Consider the following 25,593-nt stretch of genomic DNA (forward strand, 5'->3'; position numbering starts at 1 on the left):
CTTGTTTGGTTTGCAAGAAAAACCTTTCTCAAGGAAATTTTTTTCTTTCCTAAATCTAGAGGAAAGTAATATGATTATGATTAATTCAGAGTGATATCATTATAAATTGAAGGCCCCTCTAAATATACATTCAATGGGGTAGGTTCAAGTTATGCTTTTTGGTGTATGAAAAAAGTACGAAATTTTAGAAATATTTTTCCATTCCATACTTTTCCAGAAAATTCCTGCAATCGAAACAAGAGGAAAGTCAAACAATGCAAACCGGCTTGCATTTGGAAAATTTACAGCTGACAATGTCTAACATGTGATTAGTAAATGGCAACTAAAAAGCTTGGAAATGAAAAAAGTGTACTCTTGCTTTTACTTCCCCCACATTTTGGTGCATCCAAATGGACCCTTAGGAAAGTTCTTTTTGTCCTTTGGTACAATAATCACAAGAGAGAGTTTTTTACTTGGGAAATGATAAATCGACCCGTATATCTTAATTCGACTCCCCATGTGTCTTTCTCTCTCCTCTGGGTTAGAGAGAGAAAGCGGAGAGAAAAAGACACTTGGAAGGTCTATTTAAGATATTTGGGAGTCGATTTATCACTGCCCAATGATAAATGTGCCCCTTCTCATCACTTGGGACACCCAACAGCAGTGTATCATTGACAGCAGAGGGGCTGATGTACTTCACGTCAGAAGGTTTCAGTGGAGCTAACTGCCACGTAGCTTGGTGTCCCAAGTGATGAAAAAGGGGCACATTTATCATTTCTCTTTTTCTTTTGTATCCATTATAGAATAATCACAAAATAGAAAAAATTTTCTTCTGTATCAGAAAAGTGATTGCTTTGACGATAGCTTGGGTTAAAGCTATCCGATGCTTCAGATTTGTATCCGCCTATGACTTATGGGAAGGGTGCAAAGTAGTGTGCCTCGGTGAAAAGAATAAGCAAAAAAGTTGTCCAAGTATGGACTCCTCTCAGGCCGGCATTTTTTAAACTTAATTTTGATGAACCCAAGCTATCCAATGCTTCAAATTTGTATCTGCCTATGATTTATGGGAAGGGTGCAAAGTAGTGTGCCTCAGTGAGGAGAATAAGCAATAAAGTTGTCCAAGTATGGGCTCCTCTCAAGCCGGCATTTTTTAAACTTAATTTTGATGGGTAGCTTGGGGAACCTCGGTCCTGGCATTGGAGGAGTTTTGAGGAATGACCGTGGTGAGGTTATTTGGGCCTTTGCAGGGCCAATTGAGGTAACGAATTCTCCGGAGGTTAAAGTGAACTCCTCATCAAGGCATCAAGTTACTTGCTAACATTCGGTTCAATAATGTGGTGATTGAGGGAGATTCCATCAATGTTATTCATTGACTCAACGGGTCGGCTTCTCACCCTTGGAGATTTCAACATCTATTCGATGAAATACTTGATTGGATGGGATCCTCATCGTTTCTGTTTAGGCATATTCGTAGGTCTGCTAAATCAATCGCAGATGCCTGCGGTGTAGTCACGTAACATAGGAAAGAGGACCTCCTTTTCAAAAAAAATAAAAAATAAAAATCTTCTCTCCTGCTAAACGTTCTGGTGTTGTTTAAGAATTACTGATGTGTTTTTCATAGGGATGATCAAATGGGTTCAGGGGGGAATGTTGGGGTAGTTTGGACTGTATTCATTGTACATGAGGGGGCGCCTCGTCCACATGATTGTATTCCGATTATAGTTTGACTAATAGAACCTATAATCTAATGATGTACTGAATGCACTTCACATGAAAGAAGATGACATATTTGATGTAAAATTGCCTTCATCCAGAATAAAGGGATGGGTTTGGACGATAGACTTATAACTAAGAAACATTTTGGCCACGCTTAGCAACCATGAATTTTTTTTCCATGGAATATTAGTTTATCAAGTGGTGAGAGACTGAGGAGAGGGTAAGAAGCGGCTAAAAAGCAGGGAAAAGCAAATTGTATTTTCTCAACCAGTGCGAGAGGGTCATGGTGGCAGATGAAACTTGAGATCAGACGACCAGGAGAGGGGAAAAGACAACAAGGTGTTTAACACTCTTTATAATGTAAAGACCTGAACCCATAACATATCAAATGAACAGATGGACAAACTCAATGTTAGAACAAAATATCTCGACTTTAATTATATATTAAAAAAAACAGAAATAACACAGCCTCAATTCCCTTATTCATGTATAATACTGGCGGTTTTTTTCAAATGATTCCTGATAATGTTTTTTATTGACCCAAATCGAATCCATAAATAGAGTTAATGATTCTTCAAACTCCACTCAAACAAGGAACGGCAAAATCAACAGCAAAAAGGAACCTGAAAAAGGTAAAAAAACAACAAAATTGCTCTTTAAGTTACAAATGTCTTGCTCTTTTCTGACACAGTTGAAAGAAAATTCCATTGTATTTGTAAGGACTTGGTAAGATTTTCCAACCAGATTTGCATGTGCAAAGGAGGCTAAGATGCTTACTTCCATCCTCGATATGTACTTGATTAGATGTTGTATTCGTCATTATGCTTGGTTGGAGGCAGTGGACGCTGTCTCTTGATTGTGGTCTTTCGCATCTACACTGCCCACTTTACCTATCTTCTCGGCTTCAGCTTTCTCCAGCAAAGCTCGCTCATGCATGGTTTTTACCATTTCCCTCATGATCTTTTCCTCTCCCTCAAGTTGAGCATTCATTATCATCTCAGCCTCTTTGTCGATCGGCTTGAAGTACTCTTCAATGGCTACTTCCTGCAAGAAAACATGCATTTTCTAACCAGTTAATATGGAATGGTGACCGGTCAGTCAACTGTCAAACAACCCCAAGTTTTCCACATAAGGGCACGTTTTGCTACCATGAATTTTTTTTTCACGATAAATCAGGGGTCTCCAAGTGGAGATAAGGGTGAAGTGGCTAAAAATCAGGAAACTAGGGTCTCCGGTGATGAAAAGCAGCAAAAAACCAGAAAACAGTCGATCTGACTTTGAGTAGAGTTTTTTGTTTCCTGATTTTTAGCCCCTTCTCACCACTTGGAGGAGCTAGTTTCCGATCGACTGTTTCCTGATTTTTTGCCACTTCACCGGCCCAACCCCTCTCTCACCACTTGGAGCCGCCAGTTTATCATGAAAAAAAATTCATGGCAGCCAAACGTGCCCTAAGTGATCTCTTTTTCCCATGAATAACCATGAGGACACACTTCACATTTTTAATTTTTAATAGCGTTGTCTGAAGCTGAACTGTCTAGTTGTTCACAACAATATTTATGTCACTTATTGTTTTGCTACATATACACAAATCATAACTATTCATATAACATAATTTGGACATGACAGTGTATTGCAGTTTATCAACTGTTGACAAGCCAAGAGACATTCTGGCAATTCCATGATTTGGAGTTAGCGTAATTGCAGAGTTAGGTTTGTTAAGATATGTATGGATGTGGAAAAAAGGTACAACAATACCAGTGAAGATTTGGGTTTATTGCAGAGGGAGATACAGCTAAAGTTTACTGAAGTTCTTAAGACCATGGATGGAAGTAAAAGTTCCAAAGCTCGGGTGCTTTGGTAATGTGAACAGTAAAGATACCTTGGCAATTCAAACAATTCCTATGACCTTTCTATGCAAATACAAGTGATGAAACAACCTAAATAGAATAGGTTAAAAAAAAAACTCCAGAGGTCTTAATACTTAACTGGGCCCAAGTTGGGCTTAAGTCCAAATAATTGCATTTACCAGTTTCAACAAAGGGATTTAGCGAGACCTGAAATTTCATAGTTCCATTTTAGAGATTGAAAGTGCACGTAGTTTGAGTTATATCCTATGATTTGTGGACACTGACATGAGTGTCCCATGTCGATATAGACAAGGAGTGTCGGACACGGCAAGCCCCCAAAAATTAGAAACAAGGACACAATCAAAATAGAAACTATATATAATCATGATTTGTGGACACTGATTCATGTGTCGAGTTTCAACACAGATATGAGGTGCCTAACATGGTAACCCTAAAGATCTACAAATGGTGATCCTTTAGAAAATTTTCATGAAGAAGGTGAAAGAATCTACCCGGCTCAAATTGAATAAGTCTAATCCTGATACTAGTTGAGTTTGTCTACATGGATCATTTTCTTCCATTCTCTCCTATCCAAGGTCATGTTCTCTGTTATGTTCCTAGCCATCGTCCAAAAATCCCGCATGATTTCCAAAAATCTCGCATGATGCAAATCATTCGGGTTCTTTTCCCCTTTTTATTTCCATTTGTACCCCTGAATCTGGTTTTGTAGATCTTTCTTGTATCTTCAATTTCACCACGACAATTATGCCAATTTCACCAGGGCATTTACGGCATTTGCTTTCCTTTGGTATCTCCGCGAGCAGAACACATGTTCCGTTCATCTCGCCCTAATCGCACAAAATAAGAAAATACCAGACGCGTTCCTCTACCTTTCCTAGAACACGAAATCCATCTAAATCAAATCTGATTTCTTTCCTAAGATAGGCTATATCTATGGACACTTGCTTGTTTCGACTCGACACTTGCTTCAATCGAGTCTCCATTTTGAGGCAAGAAAGGCCGCGTGGTCTTCTCTGCATCTGGAGCTTCATGCAGGACATTTCCCCTCTGAGGCAATCTCCCTTGAAGCAAGAAATCCTAGTGAGTTGGTATTTATTAAATCTTCTACAATCATTCCCTTCTACATGCATTTTTCATCTCCTTCATTTCTCCAGCAAGTTTTCTTTGCCTTAAGATCTCATTTCCCGGTTGGTCTTTCCCTATGATGCATTTTTCCTTATCCTTTCCATTTATAAAAAAGAATGTTAAATTATTCTTCTCATATTAAAGTCCTTTGTTTGCATGTGCTCTTATCTTGTCTTTTATTTACTTTGATTTTTTGTTGCAACATAAAAAGAAGACCTTTGAAGAACTGTTTCTAACCTCATGGCTTTGGATCCGTTTGGATATGGGTTATTCATTCTTTTCTTTTCTTTTTGAATGGTAACAAAATTCATTAAAAAGAAGACTGAGAAGGTCCCCCCTCAAGTACAAATACACAGATACAAACCAAGAAAACAGAGACAACCCTGCAACCCTACAATTTTTTAATGGGTTATTCTTCTTCTCTTGGTTGCGCGGAAGTTTGTTTCTCTATTTTGTGTTATTTTCCTTTCTTAATTTTTTTAATTCTAAAGGGTAAGGAAATGCATTATAGGAAAAGACCAATCAGAAATGAGATCTTAAGGCAAAGAAAGCTTGCTAGAGAAATGAAGGAGACGAAAACTTGCTGAAGAAATGAAGGAGATGAGAAATGCATGTAGAAGGGAATGGTTGTAGAAGATTTAATAAATACCAACTCACATACCAGGGTTTATTGCTTCAAGGGAAATTGCCTTAGAGGGGAAATGTCCTGCATGGCTACATGAAGCTCCAGATGCAGAGAAGACCACGCGGCCTTTTTTGCCTCAAAAGGGAGACTCGATTAAAGCAAGTATCGAGTCGAAACAAGCAAGTGTCCATGGACATAGCGTATCTTAGGAAAGAAATCAGATTTGATTCAGATGGATTTCGGGTTCTAGGAGGAGTGGTAGAGGAACCCATCTGGTATTTTCTTGTTCTACGATTAGGGCGAGATGAAGGGAACACGTGTTATGCTCGCTGAGATACCAAAGGGAAGCAAATGCCGTAAATGCCCTGGTGAAATTGGTGTAATTGTCGTGGTGAAATTGAAGATACAAGAAAGATCTACGAAAGCAGATTCAGGGGTACAAATGAAAATAAAAAGGGGCAAAGAGCCCGAAGGATTTGCATCATGTGATATTTTTGGAAATCATGCGGGATTTTTGGATGCATGTGGAGGGTCAAAAATCAGGCGGGTAAATCTGCAAAGAGTTGGAGCAAAATCCGAGAGAGAGAGAGAGGAGGCGAAAATCACTGACAGGATTTGTGGGATTTCTGGATTAGTTTCTGGGTGGGCTCTCTGAATCGTTCTCCTTGGAGGGTTCAGTTTCTGATTTTTATCGGAGGTTTCTGAAAGGTGCGGCGAAAGAGGTATGAAGTCGGCAAGAGAGAGAGAGAGAGAGAGAGTCTTTCCTCACTGTTTCTACCCAAGTTGGTTTTGGTCTGCCCCCTTCCTCTTTTTACTCCATCAACTTGGCACGAGTCACTTCTTCTCACCGGAGCATCCAAAGGCCTACGTTGGATATGCCCAAACCATCTTAAGCGGTGCTCTCTCATCTTCTCCTCAATTGGTGTCACGCCCTCCTTTTTACAAATGTCTTCATTTTTAATTTTATCTAACCTTGTGTGGCCGCACATCCATCTAAGCATTCGCATCTCCGCTACACTCATCTTATGCACATGCTGCTTCTTGGTGGCCCAACATTCTGAGCCGTACAGCATGGTTGGCCTCACAGTTGTCTTATAAATCTTTCTCTTCAACTGGTTTTTATGTTCTTTTTGGATATATTTGTTATCCTCATTCGCATCAATAGAACAAAATTGTACTAAAAAACCCTAGATATTTCAAGATAAACTTATCCAGCTGGATGGCCAGTCTGGATAGATTTGTTATCCTTGTTCTCTTCAATAGAACAAAACTATACTTAAGTTTAGTCAATCCAAAGAACAACTTAATTATGGATTTCTATCCCTGGTGAACAGCCTCTGTATGAGACCGCACATCCATCTAACCTTGTGTGGATGTGCGGTTTTCATGTCTTCATTTTTAATTCTATCTAACCTTGTGTGGCCGTACATCCATTTAAGCATTCGCATCTCCGCTACACTCATCTTATGCACATGTTGCTTCCTGGTGGCCCAACATTCTGCGCCGTACAGCATGGCTGGCCTCACAGCTGTCTTATAAAACTTTCCCTTCAACTTAGTAGGTATTTCACGGTCGCACAGAACTCCTGAAGTATGCTTCCACTTCAACCAACCTGTTGTTATTCTGTGGTTAACATCCTCTCCAATGTCTCCTTCCTTATGTAGGATTGAACCAAGATAGTGAAAGATATCCCTCTTAGGTACCTCCTGTCCAGTCATATTTACTACATCCTCGCCCCACCACACGTCAAACACATACATACAAATAAAATTATTTATTACTATCATAATTTGCAACAATATAAATACGGTATTAATTTAACAAACTAATAAATTTTAGGATTAATCCACTATAATCTAAAACAAACATAAGATAACTAAATAACAATGCAGTCATCAATTTAATCTAGTTCTATTCCCCTCCAATATGCAACAAGAAAGGGAGACAAATAGGATAGAAAGAATATAATATTGGAATAAGAGTTTGTTTAAGGTCTAGGTTTAGGGGAGGGGATACAATAACAAATATTCGTTAAAGAAGAGCTTATAATAAGAGAAGAGTTCATAGTAAAGACGTAAACAAAATATTCAATAATAAAACGGAATGTCACACTTGACACCGTAGAAAAATGTGTCAACACACTCACATTTTGTCCAACAATTCTAGCAATACAATTAAAAGTGTCGTACGGAGTGTCGACACGTGACGAAACACGTGTTGTGTCCATATCGGCAACAAATTCAAAATGCCAGCTATTAGGGTATATCCTTAGTTTTCTTCTCTCCAACACAGCACACGTGTCAGCAATAAATTCAGATATTTTTAAAAAGAAAAAGCATATTCTCACAAGGCAGATTGTAATAGATGAGATGTTTGTTAAGTGGGAAGCATCAGCAGCAGTTGTATATAAGAGCTATAGATGTGATCTAGACTCTGGAGTGATTCATACAAGGCGCATTTTGTTTGATGCATAGATGATAGGCAAGAATGAAAATTTCTTTCGAAAAAGACCTGAAAGGATTTGGATTCTGGCACAGGTATCAGTTGGATTTGCCCATCAAAGATGGTTATATAGCTAGATTTCAATCATGGATAATGCCCAATCTCTAGGCTCTAAAGCTAGACTCTAATCATGATTAATGGCCAATCTCTAGGCATCTTACCAGACAAAGAAGGTGTTTATAATCGACACAAAATTTAACATGAAGACCAGGTTCAACCTGCCTAAAAAGGCTGAATGCATGGAAAGAACTTGAAGAGCTTTTTGGTAGCAACTGAGATGGAATGATGGGGACCATCACCAAGCACCTTCAACCCAAGAGATTCTTCCAAGAGCATTCAAGATCAAATGGGGCCCACAAAACACCTCCAACAATTGATGACTTTCGAAAATTACACAAGAACGGCAAATATGAATTTGAACAGTTGAACATGGTCAAACTTTCAAACTAGCGGTTATGTTCTTTGGGTTGTCGTAGAGAGAGAGAGAGAGAGAGAGAGAGAGAGAGAGAGAGAGAGAGAGAGAGAGAGAGAGAAGGGGACTTGTCATTGCTGCATGCTTTAAATATGGATTTTCGGTTATATTTTCATAACTTTTAGGTTGGTTTTTTGGAACAAAGTTAGGATTAGGTAGTTTCCTAATTTGAATACGTTACTTTCAGTAAGTCTAGTTATTTTGTGTTTGTTTTGATTTAAGAGTCCTTTTAGTTGTTTAGGAAAGTCTATATATGGGCTTAGTTTCTAGAAAGTTCTAAATTAAAAAGGGAAGTCTTTAGCAACTTGTGTTGCTTAGGGTCTATAGTTTCGAATTGTTTACGAGTCCAAATGAAGAATTAGTGGGGTTTTTTCCTCTATATATTGTAAGCCCAAGAGCCATTGAATTATGATGAATTGAATAAATGAAGAATTGGCTAAGTGCTATTTTCGTCAGTGGGTGATTCTCCTAATTTCTGATTCTCCTAATCCCTTCAATCGATCTCATTTTATCATAAGATCAACCTTCTATATTTACTGCCCATTTCTTTCCCTCTCATTTCCGCCTTGAAAATTGGATTTCTGCACCTTGCAATCTTGGACTGTTATCATTGTGAATCCATTCCCAGTAGAGCTTGATGCAATGACTAGATCTTACTTAAACTCTGGGTTTTTTCTTTTCCTATATCGGTACACATCAAAATTTCAGCACAATACCGAACTGCTTGAGCGATCTCGAAGATTTGAGAAATTTTAGATTTGACCAATTCAATGATCAGTTTGTTTTCAGATTATACTCCTTTATTTTCTTTCATATAGGACCAGCCATTAATTTGTGATCTTATCTAATGGTCAGATCGTCTCTGATTATCTGGGTAGTACCGTAGAATTGACATTGACACCCCTGCCGAAATTTCCAGCTTGCCTTTTCTTGGTGTTCCTTCTTGGATTCCATCTAGTTCTCTCAGGTGAACCCACACCATCCTTCCCTTGGATCCTAAATCCCATCCTACCAAGGTTGTTTTACATTATGGAAGGTTTAACTTGGCCTTAATGGGCTCCCTTTTCTGAAGACGGTAACTTTATCAATTCCCACCAATATATAAGATTACAAGACGATGAGGGAGAAGTGAGAAGAGAGGAAATTCATGTGGAGGAGTCTAATGTTAGGTTTTTCATCCATCAAACTAACTCCAAACAAGTCATTTATATGCATGCGTTATAATAACCAAAACACCCCTGATCTTGTGACCACGTCAACACTCCCTCTCAAGTCAAACTGTTCCTTGGAACTTGTTCAATTTGTCTACTAAGATATGATGAAGGTATGCAATAAGGCCTTTGTGAAAATGTATGCAACTTGATCCATTTGGCTGCTTGTAGTTTCTCCTCTCTTGGATCATGTTAATGTTGACAAACTTGATTCAATGATAAGTTATGTCGGGTATGGTGAAGATAAGATACTAAGGGGCTTCTACCATACTTTGATGGTTTGTGGATCTCTAAACTTCCTTCATTTCCATTGTTTTATACATTGCAAGAGTGTTGATGCAGACAAAGAAATGAACTCAACAAGAAAGGTGCACAACCTAACAGGGATGGGACTTTTCATCATTTACCATGCCAAAAAAGTGATATAATGGGAAATGACAAGGCAATCAAGATAAGAAAGGAGGCATTTTTTATAAAGAAAAGGATGATGGTGAATAGCCTTTGACCACAAGTTGGGAACCCCAATGGATAGAGAATTGAATTTTTCAAAGGTTGACTGCATTGGAATCATGTTTTACTTTTCTCCAGCCATTGCAGACTGTTCCCAGGTTGAATGCATTTGGTATTTCAATTCTCCATGCAATGTAGGTTGTTCCTATGTTGCATACCTTTAATTTTTCATCTCTTCCTATGTTTTCTAAGTTGTTTCAGGTCTTGAAAGCTTGCCTTTATTAGCTAAGGACTGGTTCATGAAAGGCACCTTTGGTTTATATAGTATTTTTAAATTTTTGAAGCTTGTACAATGAAGGAATATAGAGTGGACAATTATATTCCCTTCAATTTTTGGGTTATATTAAATGCTATTCTGTCATTAACATTGCGATTCTCATTATCCCCTTCACCTTTTTTTGGTACGTTCCCTTTTTTACCCACGTTTCAGTTATTCATATTCGGATAGCTTGCATGATTTGGCATCAGGGCATAGTCGTTTCTTCTTGGGAAGATTGTGATTCTGAAATCTCATGATCAATCAGAGAGGATGTCGACATGGTTTTGCAAGGGAAAACACACCACTAGATAACCCGGCGAGGAATTGAGAATCGGCGTAGGCAGGTAGAACTCACCCAATGGCATGCATGGCAAGAACTTTCACAATGGTGATGAGTCAAAAGGAGACTTCAACCCTTTTTATGATCAAACTCAGAATGAAGAGTCTTTCTTTTCCTTTCAGTAAAAAAAAAGCTCAGCACGAAGAGCCACATGATGAGGGAGGTTACCCAACCGAAGGAATGAGCGAACAACACTCGGTCCAGCTGGCGAACATGCCGGGCTCTGGCTCCGTGCACCTGCTCACACCTTTCGAAGCACTTTCTAGTGTGAACCGAAGTCGTATAGAGTTCTATGGAAAATAGATCTCCAAGAGTTCATCGATTGGGTGAACAATTTAGACCAGGTTTTTATTATAAAGATATTCCCAAAGGCCATAAAGTGAAGTTAGTTTCCAACAAATTGAAAGGTTATGCCTCAGCTTGGTGGGAATAACTTAAGATTATTCCAAAACAAAGAAGAAAACCAAGGATAATTAGTTGGGAGAATATGAAATCATAAGTACCAGAAAAATTTATACCACCTAATTATCATCAAACTATTTTCTAAGCTTTAAATTTTATGTCAAAGAGATCTTTGTTTGAATGAAAACACTAAGAAGTTCAACATGAAATCATAAGTACCAGAGAAATTTATACCACCTAATTATCATCAAACTATTTTCCAAGCTTTCAATTTTATGTCAAAGAGATCTTTGTTTGAATGAAAACACTAAGGAGTTCTACTAGCTTACAAAGAGCATGAACAACCACTCGTATAAGCTCTCGCGACTCTTGAAGGCGATCTTCCATTCATCCCCCAATTTTACTCTAATTTGATGATTCACACATTACAGAACTATCTTGGAGAACAGGCATGTGTCATTCAACATATTCAGTATGTCAACAAGTCCAGGTATGGGAACCATTTCAAAAAAAGAAAAGTGTCTAGGTATGGTAAACCTTTACTTTAACATCAATTTTAATGATGGTGGATGCAAACCTTCTTCAATAAGTCTAGGACAAATCGATGCAACTCTGCAACTCCTCATGCTCGGTAGCGCTCATACGGTAATAGGATAAGTATGCTAGATTAAAGGATGGGATATGATCCATGCAATGTTGTATATCACATAGAGGAGAGAGTCCATCATGAAGATCGTCAGGAATAAGGTCGTGAAACTCCTTCAGAAGCTGTTGTATCTTGGAAGGGATAGGTTCGGTCTCTTCTTTGCTTACGAGGATTAAAATGGTCTTCATTTCTCTGCACGCGTCCTCGAACTTAGATCGGTTCAGGAATATTGTCAATTCCTTTCCATTGATTGTAGCACATTTTTCGTTAACACACAGAGTGTTGACTATCCCTGACGGCCTAGGAGCATCCTTTACGGGATTTACCCTTATGTGTCTGCCATCCTTCACGAAAGAGTACGTAATTTTTACGTAATCTTCTCCCTGTCATGAGTGTTCTTTCAACCATAATGTGAGGGGCGGCCTGTCAATATATGACATCTCTACTGGAGAATCGTCACACCAAACTACATCTTTTTAAGCATTTTCGATGGACATGTTCACAATCCGTAGCATGACGACTCAAGAAATGTTCACAAGCCGTATCATGACGACTCCATCCTTAAACTATGCGATGTTGTATGGTCGAGTTAACTTCCCAGTCTTCAATTTCAACTGACCAACCATCTCCGTACTTGCACTACCTATGATAATGGTGCAAAGTTTTCCTTCTAATTTACCATGAGATCTTCACTCTATTTTTTTTATAATGGCACCTTTCACTTCATTAATCACTTTTTTGATTGGTTGTTGATAACTTCTATTTTATTTTTATTTTTTTTTGGCGGGGGGGGGGTGGTGTTAACAGCTTTTAGATAATTAAAAAAAAAGTGTAAGAGGCCATTACAACTCTCAGAAATCTATTAGCAGCCACTCAGAAGTGATTAATAAAGTTAAGTACCATTATTCAAAAAAAGGAGTACATAATCATTTTGATCAATAATAATAGATTCAAATTTTTCTCAGTATCATCGGAATATGAATTTGGAAGCAGTAGTGTCATGGTCCCCATCAAGGTTGGTTTCATCGTGCTCCCCCTTGTGATATAGGTCATCTATATCCTCAGGTTGAGTACTCCTACCAAGGGGGGCCAGATCACTCTCACACTCACATTCTACTTGTTCTGCTAAGGTATTATGAGGATTGAACGTCCGCCATGGACAATCTGATTATCTGTGACTAGATTCGTCATATCTAAAACATTTGATCGTGGTAGTTTGTGGTTTCGGTCCTAAAAGTCGACGATCCGCACTCGACTTGCCAATAGGTGGTCTCTTGGTTGTACTCTTAGGTGGAAGAGTGGGAAGTGGTCGACTTGCCACGAGCACTCTACTGGAAAAGGTATGTGGGACTCGATTTGCAGCTCACCTCTAAAATCATTGAGTTAGCTCTCTTATTTATATGGAAGTTAGATTTAATTAAGTTGAGGGTCCCCTTTGTGACTACTATTTAAATGGGTCATGGTATGACACATGTGTAGATTATGGCGAGATGTAGGCCGTGACTGATGTGGACAGCCCCCACATCTAGGATACCAAAAATGGAAGCAACATCAAAATAGAAGGTTCCCAAAATATAATGTGGCCCAAAATAGAAAGTGATTCAAAATAGAAACTACTTGAAAATAGTCGGTCTACCCTAATATAGGAAGCCCTTAAGACTAGATCACATTGATTGAAACGCAATTCAAACAAGTTTCGACACATGAATTGAACATGGATTCTCATGGGACACAACCAGATTCGTATTGTAGCCGTATCCCTCACGAATCCTATTTTTTGGGCGAATCCGACACATCATTGTCTCTTAAAATGTGAATCCTGGATACCCTTTAAATGTGCTTTTTCTTAACAATTTTTATAAAGGCACAGCTCGTCCTCTCTTAAGCGCTTCAACCCTAGAATATCGACACCCACATTCCTAGAGTATCGACCCCCACATCTAGGATACCAAAAATGGAAGCAACATCAAAATAGAAGGTTCCCAAAATATAAAGTGGCCCAAAATAGAAAGTGATCCAAAATAGAAACTACTTGAAAATAGTCGGTCTACCCTAATATAGGAAGCCCTTAAGACTAGATCACATTGATTGAAACGCAATTCAAACAAGTTTCGACACATGAATTGGACATAGATTCGCATGGGACACAACCAGATTCGTATTGTAGCCGTATCCATCACGAATCTTATTTTTTGGGTGAATCCGACACATCATTGCCTCTTAAAATGTGAATCCTAGATACCCTTTAAATGTGCTTTTTCTTAACAAATTTTATAAAGGCACAGCTCGTCCTCTCTTAAGCGCCTCAACCCTAGAATATCGACACCCACATTCCCCCCTTCTTCTTCGGCTCTCAACCCAACCCCCTCCCCCCCCTCAATCAATTTCATGCCTGGCCCTTGATCCTCAAGAACTACGCACCTTTTCTTGATATACCTCGCTAACAGAAAATCCCTAGCTTCTTGCTCATAACTGGAACTCCGCCCCTTGTGATGGGAAATCTCATGTTGCTAGACACTCGACCCTTGACCTTCAACCACCACCGAACATCTTGTCTCTTGCTATCGAGAAATCCCTAGCTTCATCGTTGTGACGGAAAATCCCAGCCCTTGTTGCCATGATGGGAAATCATGCCCCTTGTTACCGTGACAAAGGAGGAGGAGACGATCCACGTACTTCTAAAAGTCGAATTTCAATCGTATTAATTACGTGCCGGGCCCTTGATCCTCAAGAACTACGCACCTTTTCTTGATATACCTTGCTAACAGAAAATCCCACGTACTTCTTAAAGTCGAATTTCAATCGTGTTAATTTCGTGCCTGGCCCTTGATCCTCAAGAACTACGCACCTTTTATTGATATACCTCGCTAATAGAAATCCCTAGCTTCGTCCTCGTAACTGGAAATCCGCCACTTGTGATGGGAAATCTCATGTTGCTCAACACTCGACCCTTGAACTTCAATCACCACCGAACACCTTGTCTCTCGCTATCGAGAAATCCCTAGCTTCATCGCTGTGACGGAAAATCGTTGACATGATGGGAAGTCATGCCCTTTTTACCGTGACAGAAGAGGAGACGATCCACGTAATTCTCTCTCTCTCTCTCTCTCTCTCTCTCTCTCTCTCTCTCTCTCTCTCTCTCGGTATTGTAGATCATTATTAACCATATCATATCCGGTGCACATTTTGGCATTTCACATAGATTCTACAACTTTCTTTCTAGTTTGCATGGTTTACTGATGGATGGTACTTCTTAAAGTCGAATTTTTTGTATTAATTTCAATAGTATGTTGCTCAAAGCAAGTATACAATTACGATTTGTGAGATTTGTGAGGTATGTTGACAATTATTGTTGCTCAAATTTCACGGACAAATGTTAGATCAAAATTTTTCACACACACACACACACACACAGAATATATATATATATATATATATATATATATATATATATATATATATATATATATATATATAAGGGCGGCCCGGTGCACGAGGGTCCCGCCATGGCGAGGTCTGGGGAGGGCTAGATGTACGCAACCTTACCCCTGCTTTGCAGATAGGCTGTTTCCGTGGCTCGAACCCGTGACAACTAGGTCACAATGGAGCAACCTTACCATTGCGTCAAGGCTCGCCCTATGTGTGTGTCTGTGTGTGTATTAAATTTTTATTTTTTATTTAATAAACATTCCAGAATCCTCAAGTCTTACTTTTTGGGATTTGCCAAATCTGACACCTTGAATCCATGTCAGATCCCAACAAGCGGATTCGAATCCAAGAAACACACTGGTTACTGATTGGTATATATGGTTGCAAAATTAACGTCATAGTAGTTGCAAAGTGACATTATTTAGGTGCTCTGTTTGTTTTAGCAAATAATATTGCTTGCTTGGGCAATAGGACTTACTGTTTCTTCTAGTTTCTTATTCAGTATTTGCATCTCCTCAACCATGCGGCGAACCTCTGATAAAATAGCTTGTTCCGGTAACTTTCTCAAAGCGGCCTTCCTTTGTTGTACCTAACCGAACGAAAAATAAATAAAAAAATTTACACCACGAATTAATATTTACACTCCGAAAACCAGCAGCACAGTTAATGAACTAATCTTAGTTACCAAATGAATGGTGAGAGAAAGTTTCAAGAGAATAACCAAACAGAACAATAAATAAAATTGCATGAAAACAGAAGTTGAAGTGACTCATACATAAATGGCATGCAACCGTTATAAATTTTAATCTCCCATTACATAAACATTCAGTAAAGGCATATCCAATTCATTTGATGCAGAGTCTTTACTTTTGCAGTATAATGACAGACAATCTATAAGTAAAGTCTCCTTGTGTGAAGAGACAAATAATTTTCCTGTTATATTGAACAAAAATATAACAAATGTTGCTTAAGGCTCAAGTAGAGATAAAAACTCTACTCTAGCACAAGATAAAATTCATAAAACTCAAATAACACATTGAGTAGGGTTTCAAATGAGCAAGAGCTACCTAGTTTCCTGTTATACTGAATAAAGAGATGAAAAAAAAAATGCCGCTTAAGGCCTAAGTAGAGCTTAACCATAACATCCCCGCTTAAGGCCTAAGTAGAGCTTAACCATAACATCCCCCCCCCCTCCCCAACACCCCAAAGCATACGATAAAGTTCCATAACACAAATAACAAATTAGATAGAATATCTAATAGGTAAGAGTTACCTAGGTACATTCATTGTGAGTTCACCCGAAATCTGATAGAACTGGCCTTTTTACATGGCATCTGCCTAGGTAGTTTCCAAAGTTTTGGAAAAACTCCTCTTAGTTGCCATTTTCAATCTTACTAGCTAACGAGAGAACCATCATCCAAAACTAGTTGTGAATCTTATCACTCGCCATATCATTGTCAAATCAGCTGCTTAGTCACCATACAGGATGCCAAAACACGCCACATCATCCATGGCCAAAAAGACACCTGCCAGCCTCACGGTTTTGCCGCTATGTGTGGCGCCTCCAATTGGGCCCACTTTTAGACAACGATCCACCTGGATCATCAGATGATCTTAGCCCCCCGATCTATTAGGTTTTGCTTAGGGTTCCGTGTAGAGACACATAAGTGTTGATCTGTCTAGGTCTTGGTCTCATGGATAGGATGTTCATTCTGTATGAGAACAAGACCATGTGGGTGGCCTCATGATGATCTACAAGATCAACAATTCCAATTACATACACATCTCACGATGTTAACTCAAATCTTGATACTCACAATTGATTTTAGTTTGGCTCTTCTCACAATCATCCATCTGCAAGCAACTAAATTGGAAAACTGCAAAAAATCCAATAAGTATGATTCTAGGATGCCATTCAAAAAAAAGTACAACTCTAGGATTTGAGCCATTCTCTGGTTAATGCCCGCGAAATGACCCTAATGTCATATTAGCGAGCTCGGCTTAGTTTTCTCAAGTTATCATTTTAAAGAGAGTAAGATAGAAGGAGATGCTCTTGCCATTAAAAAAAAAAAGCAGATGCTCTCAGTGTGCAACGAGATGCTGAAGCTCCCCCTTCCGACCTCCAAACCCCCAGCATCTCTCTATCCATTTTCAGCAACCTTTGACTGAGCGAAGTGAAGGGAAAAGACAATCAAAGGATGCAGCAAAGCAGCAAACGACCAAACGCATGTAGAAGCAGTCAAAACCAAAGAGGAAATTACTCCTATCAAGATAGATTACGGGAAACCCAAACCCAGAAGCACCCTTCAATCCTAACCATTAACTTCTCACCATGCTTGTTCTCAGCTCAAACCTGACTGGACCATGAAGCTAAGGAAATGTAGAAATGTTGCTGCTGGTTACGGTGTTTAAAAAAGCGGAAGTGGCGCGGAACGCGGCTGAAGAAAATCCTAGTTGACTCGGCACGACGTGGTTGAGCACTCGGTTGACACGGTCATAGTTCAGGAGTCAAAAGGGGTTTTTATTGACTCTATAGGGCAAAACGCGGAACGTGGCCAAGGTAAAAGGAAGTTGAATCGGGAGAGTCCGCGATGACGCGAGGGAGTTTTAAAACTATGGCTGGTGAGCAAGGTTATGGCCCTCGACGAAGATCAAGAACTAAGAAGGGCAGAAGGAGGTTGATCGAATAAACATATGGAGTGAAAGAGAGATTCAATATGAAGTGTGTGAATTGGAAAAAGGGGGTGGGTGCACGGGAAAGAGGGGAGACAGGTTCTGATGTCTCACGGCTTCCCCTCCATGCAAATAGTGATTTTTAAGTTTCTTCTCTCAAAAGAAATCTGGCAAATGTATGTTATCCAAACACCTCATTTGTAACATTGTACGTGTTATTATCGCAATTTTGAAAACTTCCCCAAAATCACGATGTTAGGGTTAACCAAACATGTCCTTAATCATAATTGTTCCAAAATGACAAAAAAAACCCAAATTAAAAATTATGTTATTGCCAGTAAGTAGGGGTATATTAGGTCTAATATATTATTGTCCATTTACTAATGTAAGCTGAACATGTAAAAAGGTCAAAAGCTCCCTATATATGTTATGATAATGAGATGAACTCACCTTGTCATATATTTTAATAAGTTGTAAAAGGCTATTACAATTCCGAAAAACATATTGGGCAACATGAGTTCCTCCCATTATCAAAACATGTTCGTGCCGACACACACACACACACACACACACACACACACACACATATATATATAGCTTTATTTACTGAATTATGATATAAGATTTTCGATTAAAATCCAAAAAAAAAAAACTATTCTTTTAATTATTTTCATCACGACAGCTGGAAGGTGCATTTATGTTGTATTCATTTCTAATGTTTTTCATAATTGTTGAGATTATACAAATTGTCCAATAGCCTCTAAATATCAGGTAATATAAATTATTACGTGAATAATTTGGAAAGCTATAATGAAGTCTGTCAAGTTAGTTAAAGGACTGGCCTTGTGTAATCCAAGTCAAAAGTTGGTACCCAGATTTCCACACTGGCGATCAGCACCAGTAATTGTACTGCTCTGAACAGAGCAGTTGAGGAGCATAGTTGCCGGAAATACAGGGAATCCCATTCACAAGGGTAAATAAAGAAAAAGATACGAAACTGGAAAGACTAAGAAGTAAGAACTACTAACTTTCCAATACCAGAAAATGGTTTTAATATGAAAATTTCCATCGTAATTTCTATCTGAACCATTACATAGAAAGATCTGTTTGAAAATATTAAGATCAAATTACCATTTCAAAAAAAAAAAAAAAATTAGATCAAACTTATTGGCAAGCACTTTGAAGGGATCGAATTGTGTATTCTATATTACTTTCTGAGTAGTCCAGGATAAACAAATTTACTTAGAACTCTTCTCGATGACTTAAGACATAAATATGGACGGAAGTTAACATTAAGATAAGCATGGCTTACCAGTTCAAGTCGCTTTTGGAGCTGCAATCTGTATGATCGGATTCTCCTTTCTTCGTATCCAGAGAGCACTCTGACTACAAATAAAGCTTTTCTTCCAAACTCCAGTAGTTTATCCATATCACCGAAAAATATCAGAAGTTATCTTTTTTTCTAAGAGCACACAAATGAACAAAAGAATAAGCATTAGTTTCTATGATGTAAATTGAACAAGTGATGGTAATAAAAATATCAAAAGTTATCTTTTTCTAAGAGCACACAAGCGAACAATGCAACAGAATAAGCATTAGTTTCTCTGATGTAAATTGAAAAAGTGATGGTAATTAAATCAATTATTGGCACAGATTGCAAACAAGTAGCAACAAACAAGAAAAAGGGTACAAAAAAAGAAGAAGAATCATTCCTAGAAGTGCATGATCGCATAGATTTACGGAGAGTTCCACAACAAAGAGCAAAAGAGAAAAAGGATCAGTAAAATCATGATTTAAAATGTGAGCACAAACCTCTGAAGAAGGATGCAAACTTGGGTTGTACGATCAGTAGTAGAGAGGCCGATTAATCTGCGCTGTTCAGGAAATAAAGACGTGATTAATCTACACTGTTCAGGAAGCAAAGACATGAAATCTACGAAATGCTTTCAAAATTCAATACAAAACCTGGTTCCCGAGCAAACCCGCTTGCAGCAAAAGAAACCCTAGAAACCCATTTTGGTTCCCGTAAAATCGATATGAGAGAGAGAGAGAGAGAGAGAGAGAGAGAGAGAGAGACCCTAATCTGTCATCGTGTGTGTTTTTACTTTTTGCACGATGAACAGTCCATAGTTAAAAGGGAGGTGATTTTTTCATCCTCCAGTAGGATTATGCGCCCACTGTTAACGTGATTTGAAGTCAAAAAGCGTTAAAGTCTGCTCACAATTCGGTTAAAAGGGGGCGCATAATCTTACAGGGGGGTGAAAAAAATCTTCTCCCTAGTTAAAAACTAAAAAGAATATCCTTCCTGTGCACTACATCCACAGGCTGGTAAAATATGAGCATTTATGTGCTGACCAGTATTTTACCAAGACTACAGCCGGGGCCAATTTATAAGTCGATCCAAACTGTTCATTTGTTGTCCCACAACCTAGATAGGTTGTACCCCGTAGATCATCTCCATAGGATGATCCTAACCTTCTGATCTATAGAGCTTTCTATAATGTGCAATCCCTCTGTAGATTGGAGGGTTAAGATCATCCTATGGAAATGACCCACGGGCACAACTTATTTAATAGTTGTTGCCAAACGAATGAACGATTCGGATCATCCTATAAAGTAGGCCTCACTGTACCTTTTTGAAAAAATGTCAGACTCACAGCCCACACAACATATAAAATCCAAGAGTAAACTTGTACTGCTCTGTTTGGATGCTGGGTTTTTTTTTTTCCTGGGATTTATGTGGGTAAAGGTAGGAGACAAAAGAGGGGACAAACATTAATTAGAGAAAGATATTATGATGAGTGGAGAGAGAGGGTAGAGAGAGAAAGAGATAACACCCTTTTCAAGACAAGATTTTGCTGATGTCAGCAAGAAAAAGCTGATGTGACCACTAAACCTTTACCCACATAAATCCTGGGAACAAAAAAAACCCAGCAACCAAACAGAGCAGTAAAGTCTAGCATTTTTAGCGCACATACACTAGACTTGGCAAAGGGGTTCGCAGGCCGAGTTTCACCCAATCCGTACAGGTCCGGGTCATAAATGATCGCAATTTTACAGGTCACAATTCGGTGAAACGACCCCATCCGTACGGGCCGGGTGACCCCCTTTTTCTGGCTGTTTTTATTCCCACGCTATAATAGGATGATCCATGTGATGGAACACAACGTAAGTAGGTTGTGCCCAAACAAATATTTCCCATAGGACGATCCTAGCCCTCTAATCTACGGAGGAATTGCATATTATTATTTATGGAAACCTCTATGGATCGGAGGGCTAGGATCATCATATGGAAATGATTTTTGGGCACAACCTATTTCCGTTGTGGTCCATCACATGGACGGTTTAGATCATCCTATGATGTGGTCCGTATAGTACTTTTTGCAAAATACATAACTACAAGGGCTTACACCATATAAAATCTGGATCATTTGGGTTTCTACATGCACCCGCAGATCCACCTGGCCAGGCCCAGTTTTTTATGAGACCCATACGGGCTGGGTTAAATTTCAAGGGGTCACTAATTTAGTGACCAAACCCATAAATTACAGGTGGCCCAAGTGGACCCGGGTCACTTTTTGCTAGACCTGGCAAACGGGTGGGTCGGGTCAGGTCGACCTGCGGGTCATGCAGGTGCGGGTCATGCGGGTTCCGGGCCAAAATGACCCGCATTCCTACGGGTTAGCAACCTGGTGACCCATACCCAGTGCGGGTGGGTTGGGTCGACCCGCGGGTTACCCGCAATTTTTTCCAAAATAGTGTTTTTTATTTGGCGGTGATAAATTCACCCCTGAAATTTGCTTGAGATGGTAAGTATAAAGGACGATCGGAGATGAGATAAGAAAAGGTTAGATCTGATGGAAATTAACCGAAGCTGAAGTGAAAATGGCCATAACTAACAAGGAAAGGTCAGATTTAGGGTTTAGATCTAGGAAATGGTAGTGAAAATGGTGGAGGTAGAGGTTTCTAGTAGTGAAGATGGTTGAGGAGAAGAAAAGGTGTTCGTTGGAATCTCGCCGGTGATTGGCCGGAGAAGAAGAAAAAAAATAGATTAGGGTTTAGAGATAAATCAGATCTGAATGAAAAGAGGTGACAAAGATGAAGAAATTAAATGAAATGAAAATAGTAGTGTAAGTAAAAAAAAATAGACGAAAATACAAAAATATTGTTTGCCAGAGCTCCGGTACCCTCACCGGAGAAGATGAATGGAGAAGGGGAAAAGGGTTTTGGGATCTCTCTCTCTCTCTCTCTCTCTCTCTCTCTCTCTCTCTCTCTCTCTCTCTCTCCAAGAATAAGAGAAATGAGATTTCTCGGATGGTGGCAGGATCGAAGGTGTCTTCTTCAATTCTTCTCCTTCACTTCTCTTTATAGAAATAAGAAACCCTAACTCCCCAAGTCTAAAAAGGTATAAAAGATAAAACCCTAACTCCCTTTGTTTAGGCTTTTGATCTTTTGATCTTGACCTTTGGTTTTTCATCTTTTTAAATAAAAATAAAAAACAAAAATCAAAATCCACAAAACCCGCGGGTTAACCTGACACGGCCCATGTTTTGGTGGGTTGGGTGACCCACGGGTCACGAAAATTCCAACCTGTGCCCGCAAATTTGCGGGTGGGCCGGGTCGACCCACGGGCACGGGTCGGTTTTGCCAGGTCTACTTTTTGCAAGATGTAACAAGCACCGTGAGATGATCCAAACCATCAATTTGATGTGCCACAATGTAAATAAATTGTGCAAAGATAAATCCTAATTTACATTGTGGCCCATCAAATGGATGGGTTGGATCATCATGCTGTGGTCATACAGTACTTTTTAAAAAAATGCTGGACTATACGGGCTTATGCCATATACGTGGGGGCGTGGAAGAATAAGGCTCAAGTGGAGAGAGGAAGTGTGGAACTATGCCCTCTCTATCGTCGGGAAAGGAAAGGAAAGGGAAGTGAAGGGAAGTAAACTAATGTGGCAGAAAGGAAAGTGAAGGAAAATAAACCTGACAGAAAACCCGTCAGATGAGCATTTCGTTGCACAGAAACCTGACATAAACTAACAGAAACTACAGAAATATGTGTTTTGTTGCAGGGAAACTCAATAGAAACATGTTAAACATAAAACTGTGACAAACTGACATGCAGAATGATGCCAACATAGAATCTAGTCTAAAATAAGTGGGTCCAACCCTCTGAAGTTGTAACGACCCGATTTCCGTCAAGTCGCTACAAGCAAAAGAAAGTAAAAATCATGGAAATATTTTTTTTTATTTTTTTTATACAACCACGATCACGATAGAATCTTATTACAACTGAAAGATGTCGTCTTATCATAACAAAGTATTGATAGACATGGTAAATGACGCAAGGCGTCAAAATGTAAAAACTCAGGAACAAACTCTCTGATCACACAGTCCCTTATCCCATGGTTCCTTCATTTGCAAATGCTCCGCCATCTAATGCCTCAACCCCTGTGGTGGAGGAATCAACGTCAAGCAGAGTGATAGTAACCTAGCAGGTATGATAGTTCAATCTAAACAGCAGATCAAGATCCATATTTATTCAAATAACATTCAAATACTTTTCCAACACAATAATTCATAGAGATTTTCTAAACCAGAATTCAATTCAAATAAACTGAACAAATACTTTTCCAATATGATAGAAGGTCCAGCCCTGATACCATGATGTGAAATCCCGATCCTACCCATGTAGATATTGTCTGCTATTATCCGGTTCTGGGTCATGCCCTTTTGGGTCACTGCCCTTTTGGGTCCACGCCCTCCCCAGTTTTAAAACACGTCTACATAGTGAGGAGAAATTTTCCATATACAGCCCAGCAACCTTTCCTACCTTTCCTCGAGATTTTCCGAATCATTTCAAATAAATACAATTTAAACTGAATCCATTTCAACATATAATATAGAATAACTTAGAAACAATGTAAATCAAATACTTCACCATTCTTGTTGGATACATTGAAAGTCGTACGAGCAAAGTTAGGTATCACCTGCCTTGTAAAGACTTCGGATGTATATATATTGGGACGGCCTCTAAGTGAGGGTGTGAGGGGCATCATCCTGAAGATAAAATCATATTCACGTTCTGTTTTGGCATAGACACTCATTTTGAGGCGCTATACTGCTGTCTCATTTTTTTATATCAAACTTCCACCAAAGATATATATACCCCAATTTGAGGGTGGTTCCACCTTGCACGTGTATGCCTCCCTACCAAGTGGGCCCAAAAATTAACAGTTATCATCAAATTCATATTTTAAGGTAGTGTCCTTTCTATCCAGGTAATGTCCATCTATGTCCAAAATAATGTTCCCTGTGGACCCCATATTATTTGTTATCAAATTCATATTTCAAGATCATGGGGCCTAGCAGACACTATTCATATGGACCCCACATGTTAATATGCATGTGGACCCCATAGGTTACCATTCATGTGGACCCCACATGCTACTATTCATGTGGGCCCCGCATGTTACTATTCATGTGGGCCTCGCATGTTACTATTCATGTGGGCCCCGCATGTTACTATTCATTTCACCATAAGTTGATAAAGTTTACTTTACGGTTACTATGCTAGTATTTCACCGTTAAGTATATAGGTGGTAGAACCAACCATTACTTTATCCATATAGTTGGTAAAACCAACCATTACTTCAAATAAAATATAGGTAGGTGGTAGAACCAACCATGAAAGAGATCATTAAATAATTTAGGTGGTAGAACCAACCATTGAAAGAGATCATTGCTTTCAAATAATTTTAGGTGGTAGAACCAACCATGAAAGAGAGACTATTATAAAAGACTTACTTGGTAGTGAATTTTCTTTTTCCTTCTTCTCTCTCTCTCTTCCTCTTTCTCTTTCTTCTCTTCTCTTCCTCTCTCTCTCTCTCTCTCTTCTCTTCTCTTCTCTTCTCTTCTCCTTTTCTTCTCCTCCTCCTCCTCTATTTATAGACATTTTTTTGCATAGTACTTTTTGCATAGTAAAGACTATTTACTATTTTAAATTATTATTTCTGTCGGTCAATAGTATTTTTGCATAGTACTTTTGCATAGTAAAAACTATTTACTATTTTAAATTATTATTTTCGTCGGTTAACAGTATTTTGCATAGTTAATAATATTTTTTTATTATTAATTTTGTCGGTCAATAGTATTTTTGCATTTTTTTATTATTATTTTCGTCGGTGCGATGATATTTTCGTTTCCACTAGGGATGGGTCCCGCTGGTGGTAGGACCCGCTGGTCGTGGGGCCCGCTCGTGTGGGACCCGCTGATGTGGGACCCACTGGTGTTGGATCCGCTTATGTGGGGCCTGCTTGTATGGGGCCCGCTGATGTGGGACCCGCTTATGAATAGTACTCGGTGGGTCCTACTGTGAATAATACTTTTAAATAGTGTATCTCAATAGTGAACTTGCATAGTATTTCTGCATAGTAATCTCGCATAGTGACTATTGTGAATAGTAATTGTGAATAGTGACTATTGGAAATTTTTAACATATATATATATCTATTCCGTTTTTGTTGACATCTGGGGCGGTGGCTTAGTGGTAGGAAGCCGTTCAATCTTAGCTTAGACTTGGGTTCGAATCGTGTACGCCCCATTATGCCAGATGTCCTCATGCCCGATTAACTTGGGGAAAATGAGTAATGGCCGATGATTACCCACCTATGAGGCCATTTTTATATTTATATATATATATTTTTTACCGGTTCTTACATTCTACCCCCCTTAAAAAAAATTTCGTCCCCGAAATTCCTACGCCCATAACCTAGATATCTTGATAATCAGAATCTCGACACATGATAATTTAAGATCATCTCCTTTACT

At 39.0% G+C, this 25,593-nt stretch overlaps 1 protein-coding gene across 7 annotated transcripts in view; it reads right to left on the reverse strand.

Annotated features, from left to right (window-relative positions):
• Positions 1 to 2,197: 2,197 nt before the first annotated feature.
• The window catches only part of LOC143884734 (transcription factor IIIB), a 30,887-nt gene continuing 7,491 nt past the window's right edge, over positions 2,198 to 25,593 (reverse strand). For 2 of the 7 annotated variants that reach the window (XM_077388480.1, XM_077388486.1), the window contains exons 2-5: positions 19,570 to 19,626; positions 19,070 to 19,219; positions 15,563 to 15,673; positions 2,198 to 2,739 (exon numbers count right to left, since the gene is read on the reverse strand). In XM_077388480.1, coding sequence (XP_077244595.1) covers positions 2,515 to 2,739; positions 15,563 to 15,673; positions 19,070 to 19,186 — 453 coding nt within the window. In that variant the 5' untranslated portion in view covers positions 19,187 to 19,219; positions 19,570 to 19,626 and the 3' untranslated portion in view covers positions 2,198 to 2,514. Of the gene's footprint in view, positions 2,740 to 15,562; positions 15,674 to 19,069; positions 19,220 to 19,569; positions 19,632 to 19,722; positions 19,824 to 25,593 lie in introns of those variants that run through there. The other 5 variants (XM_077388484.1, XM_077388481.1, XM_077388483.1 and 2 more) reach the window with 5 other exon arrangements.

This window comes from Tasmannia lanceolata, unplaced genomic scaffold (genome assembly GCF_043159265.1).
Source record: "Tasmannia lanceolata isolate RefF3 unplaced genomic scaffold, GAP_Taslan_0.1 ptg000008l, whole genome shotgun sequence".
NCBI classification, from domain to species: Eukaryota; Viridiplantae; Streptophyta; class Magnoliopsida; order Canellales; family Winteraceae; genus Tasmannia; species Tasmannia lanceolata.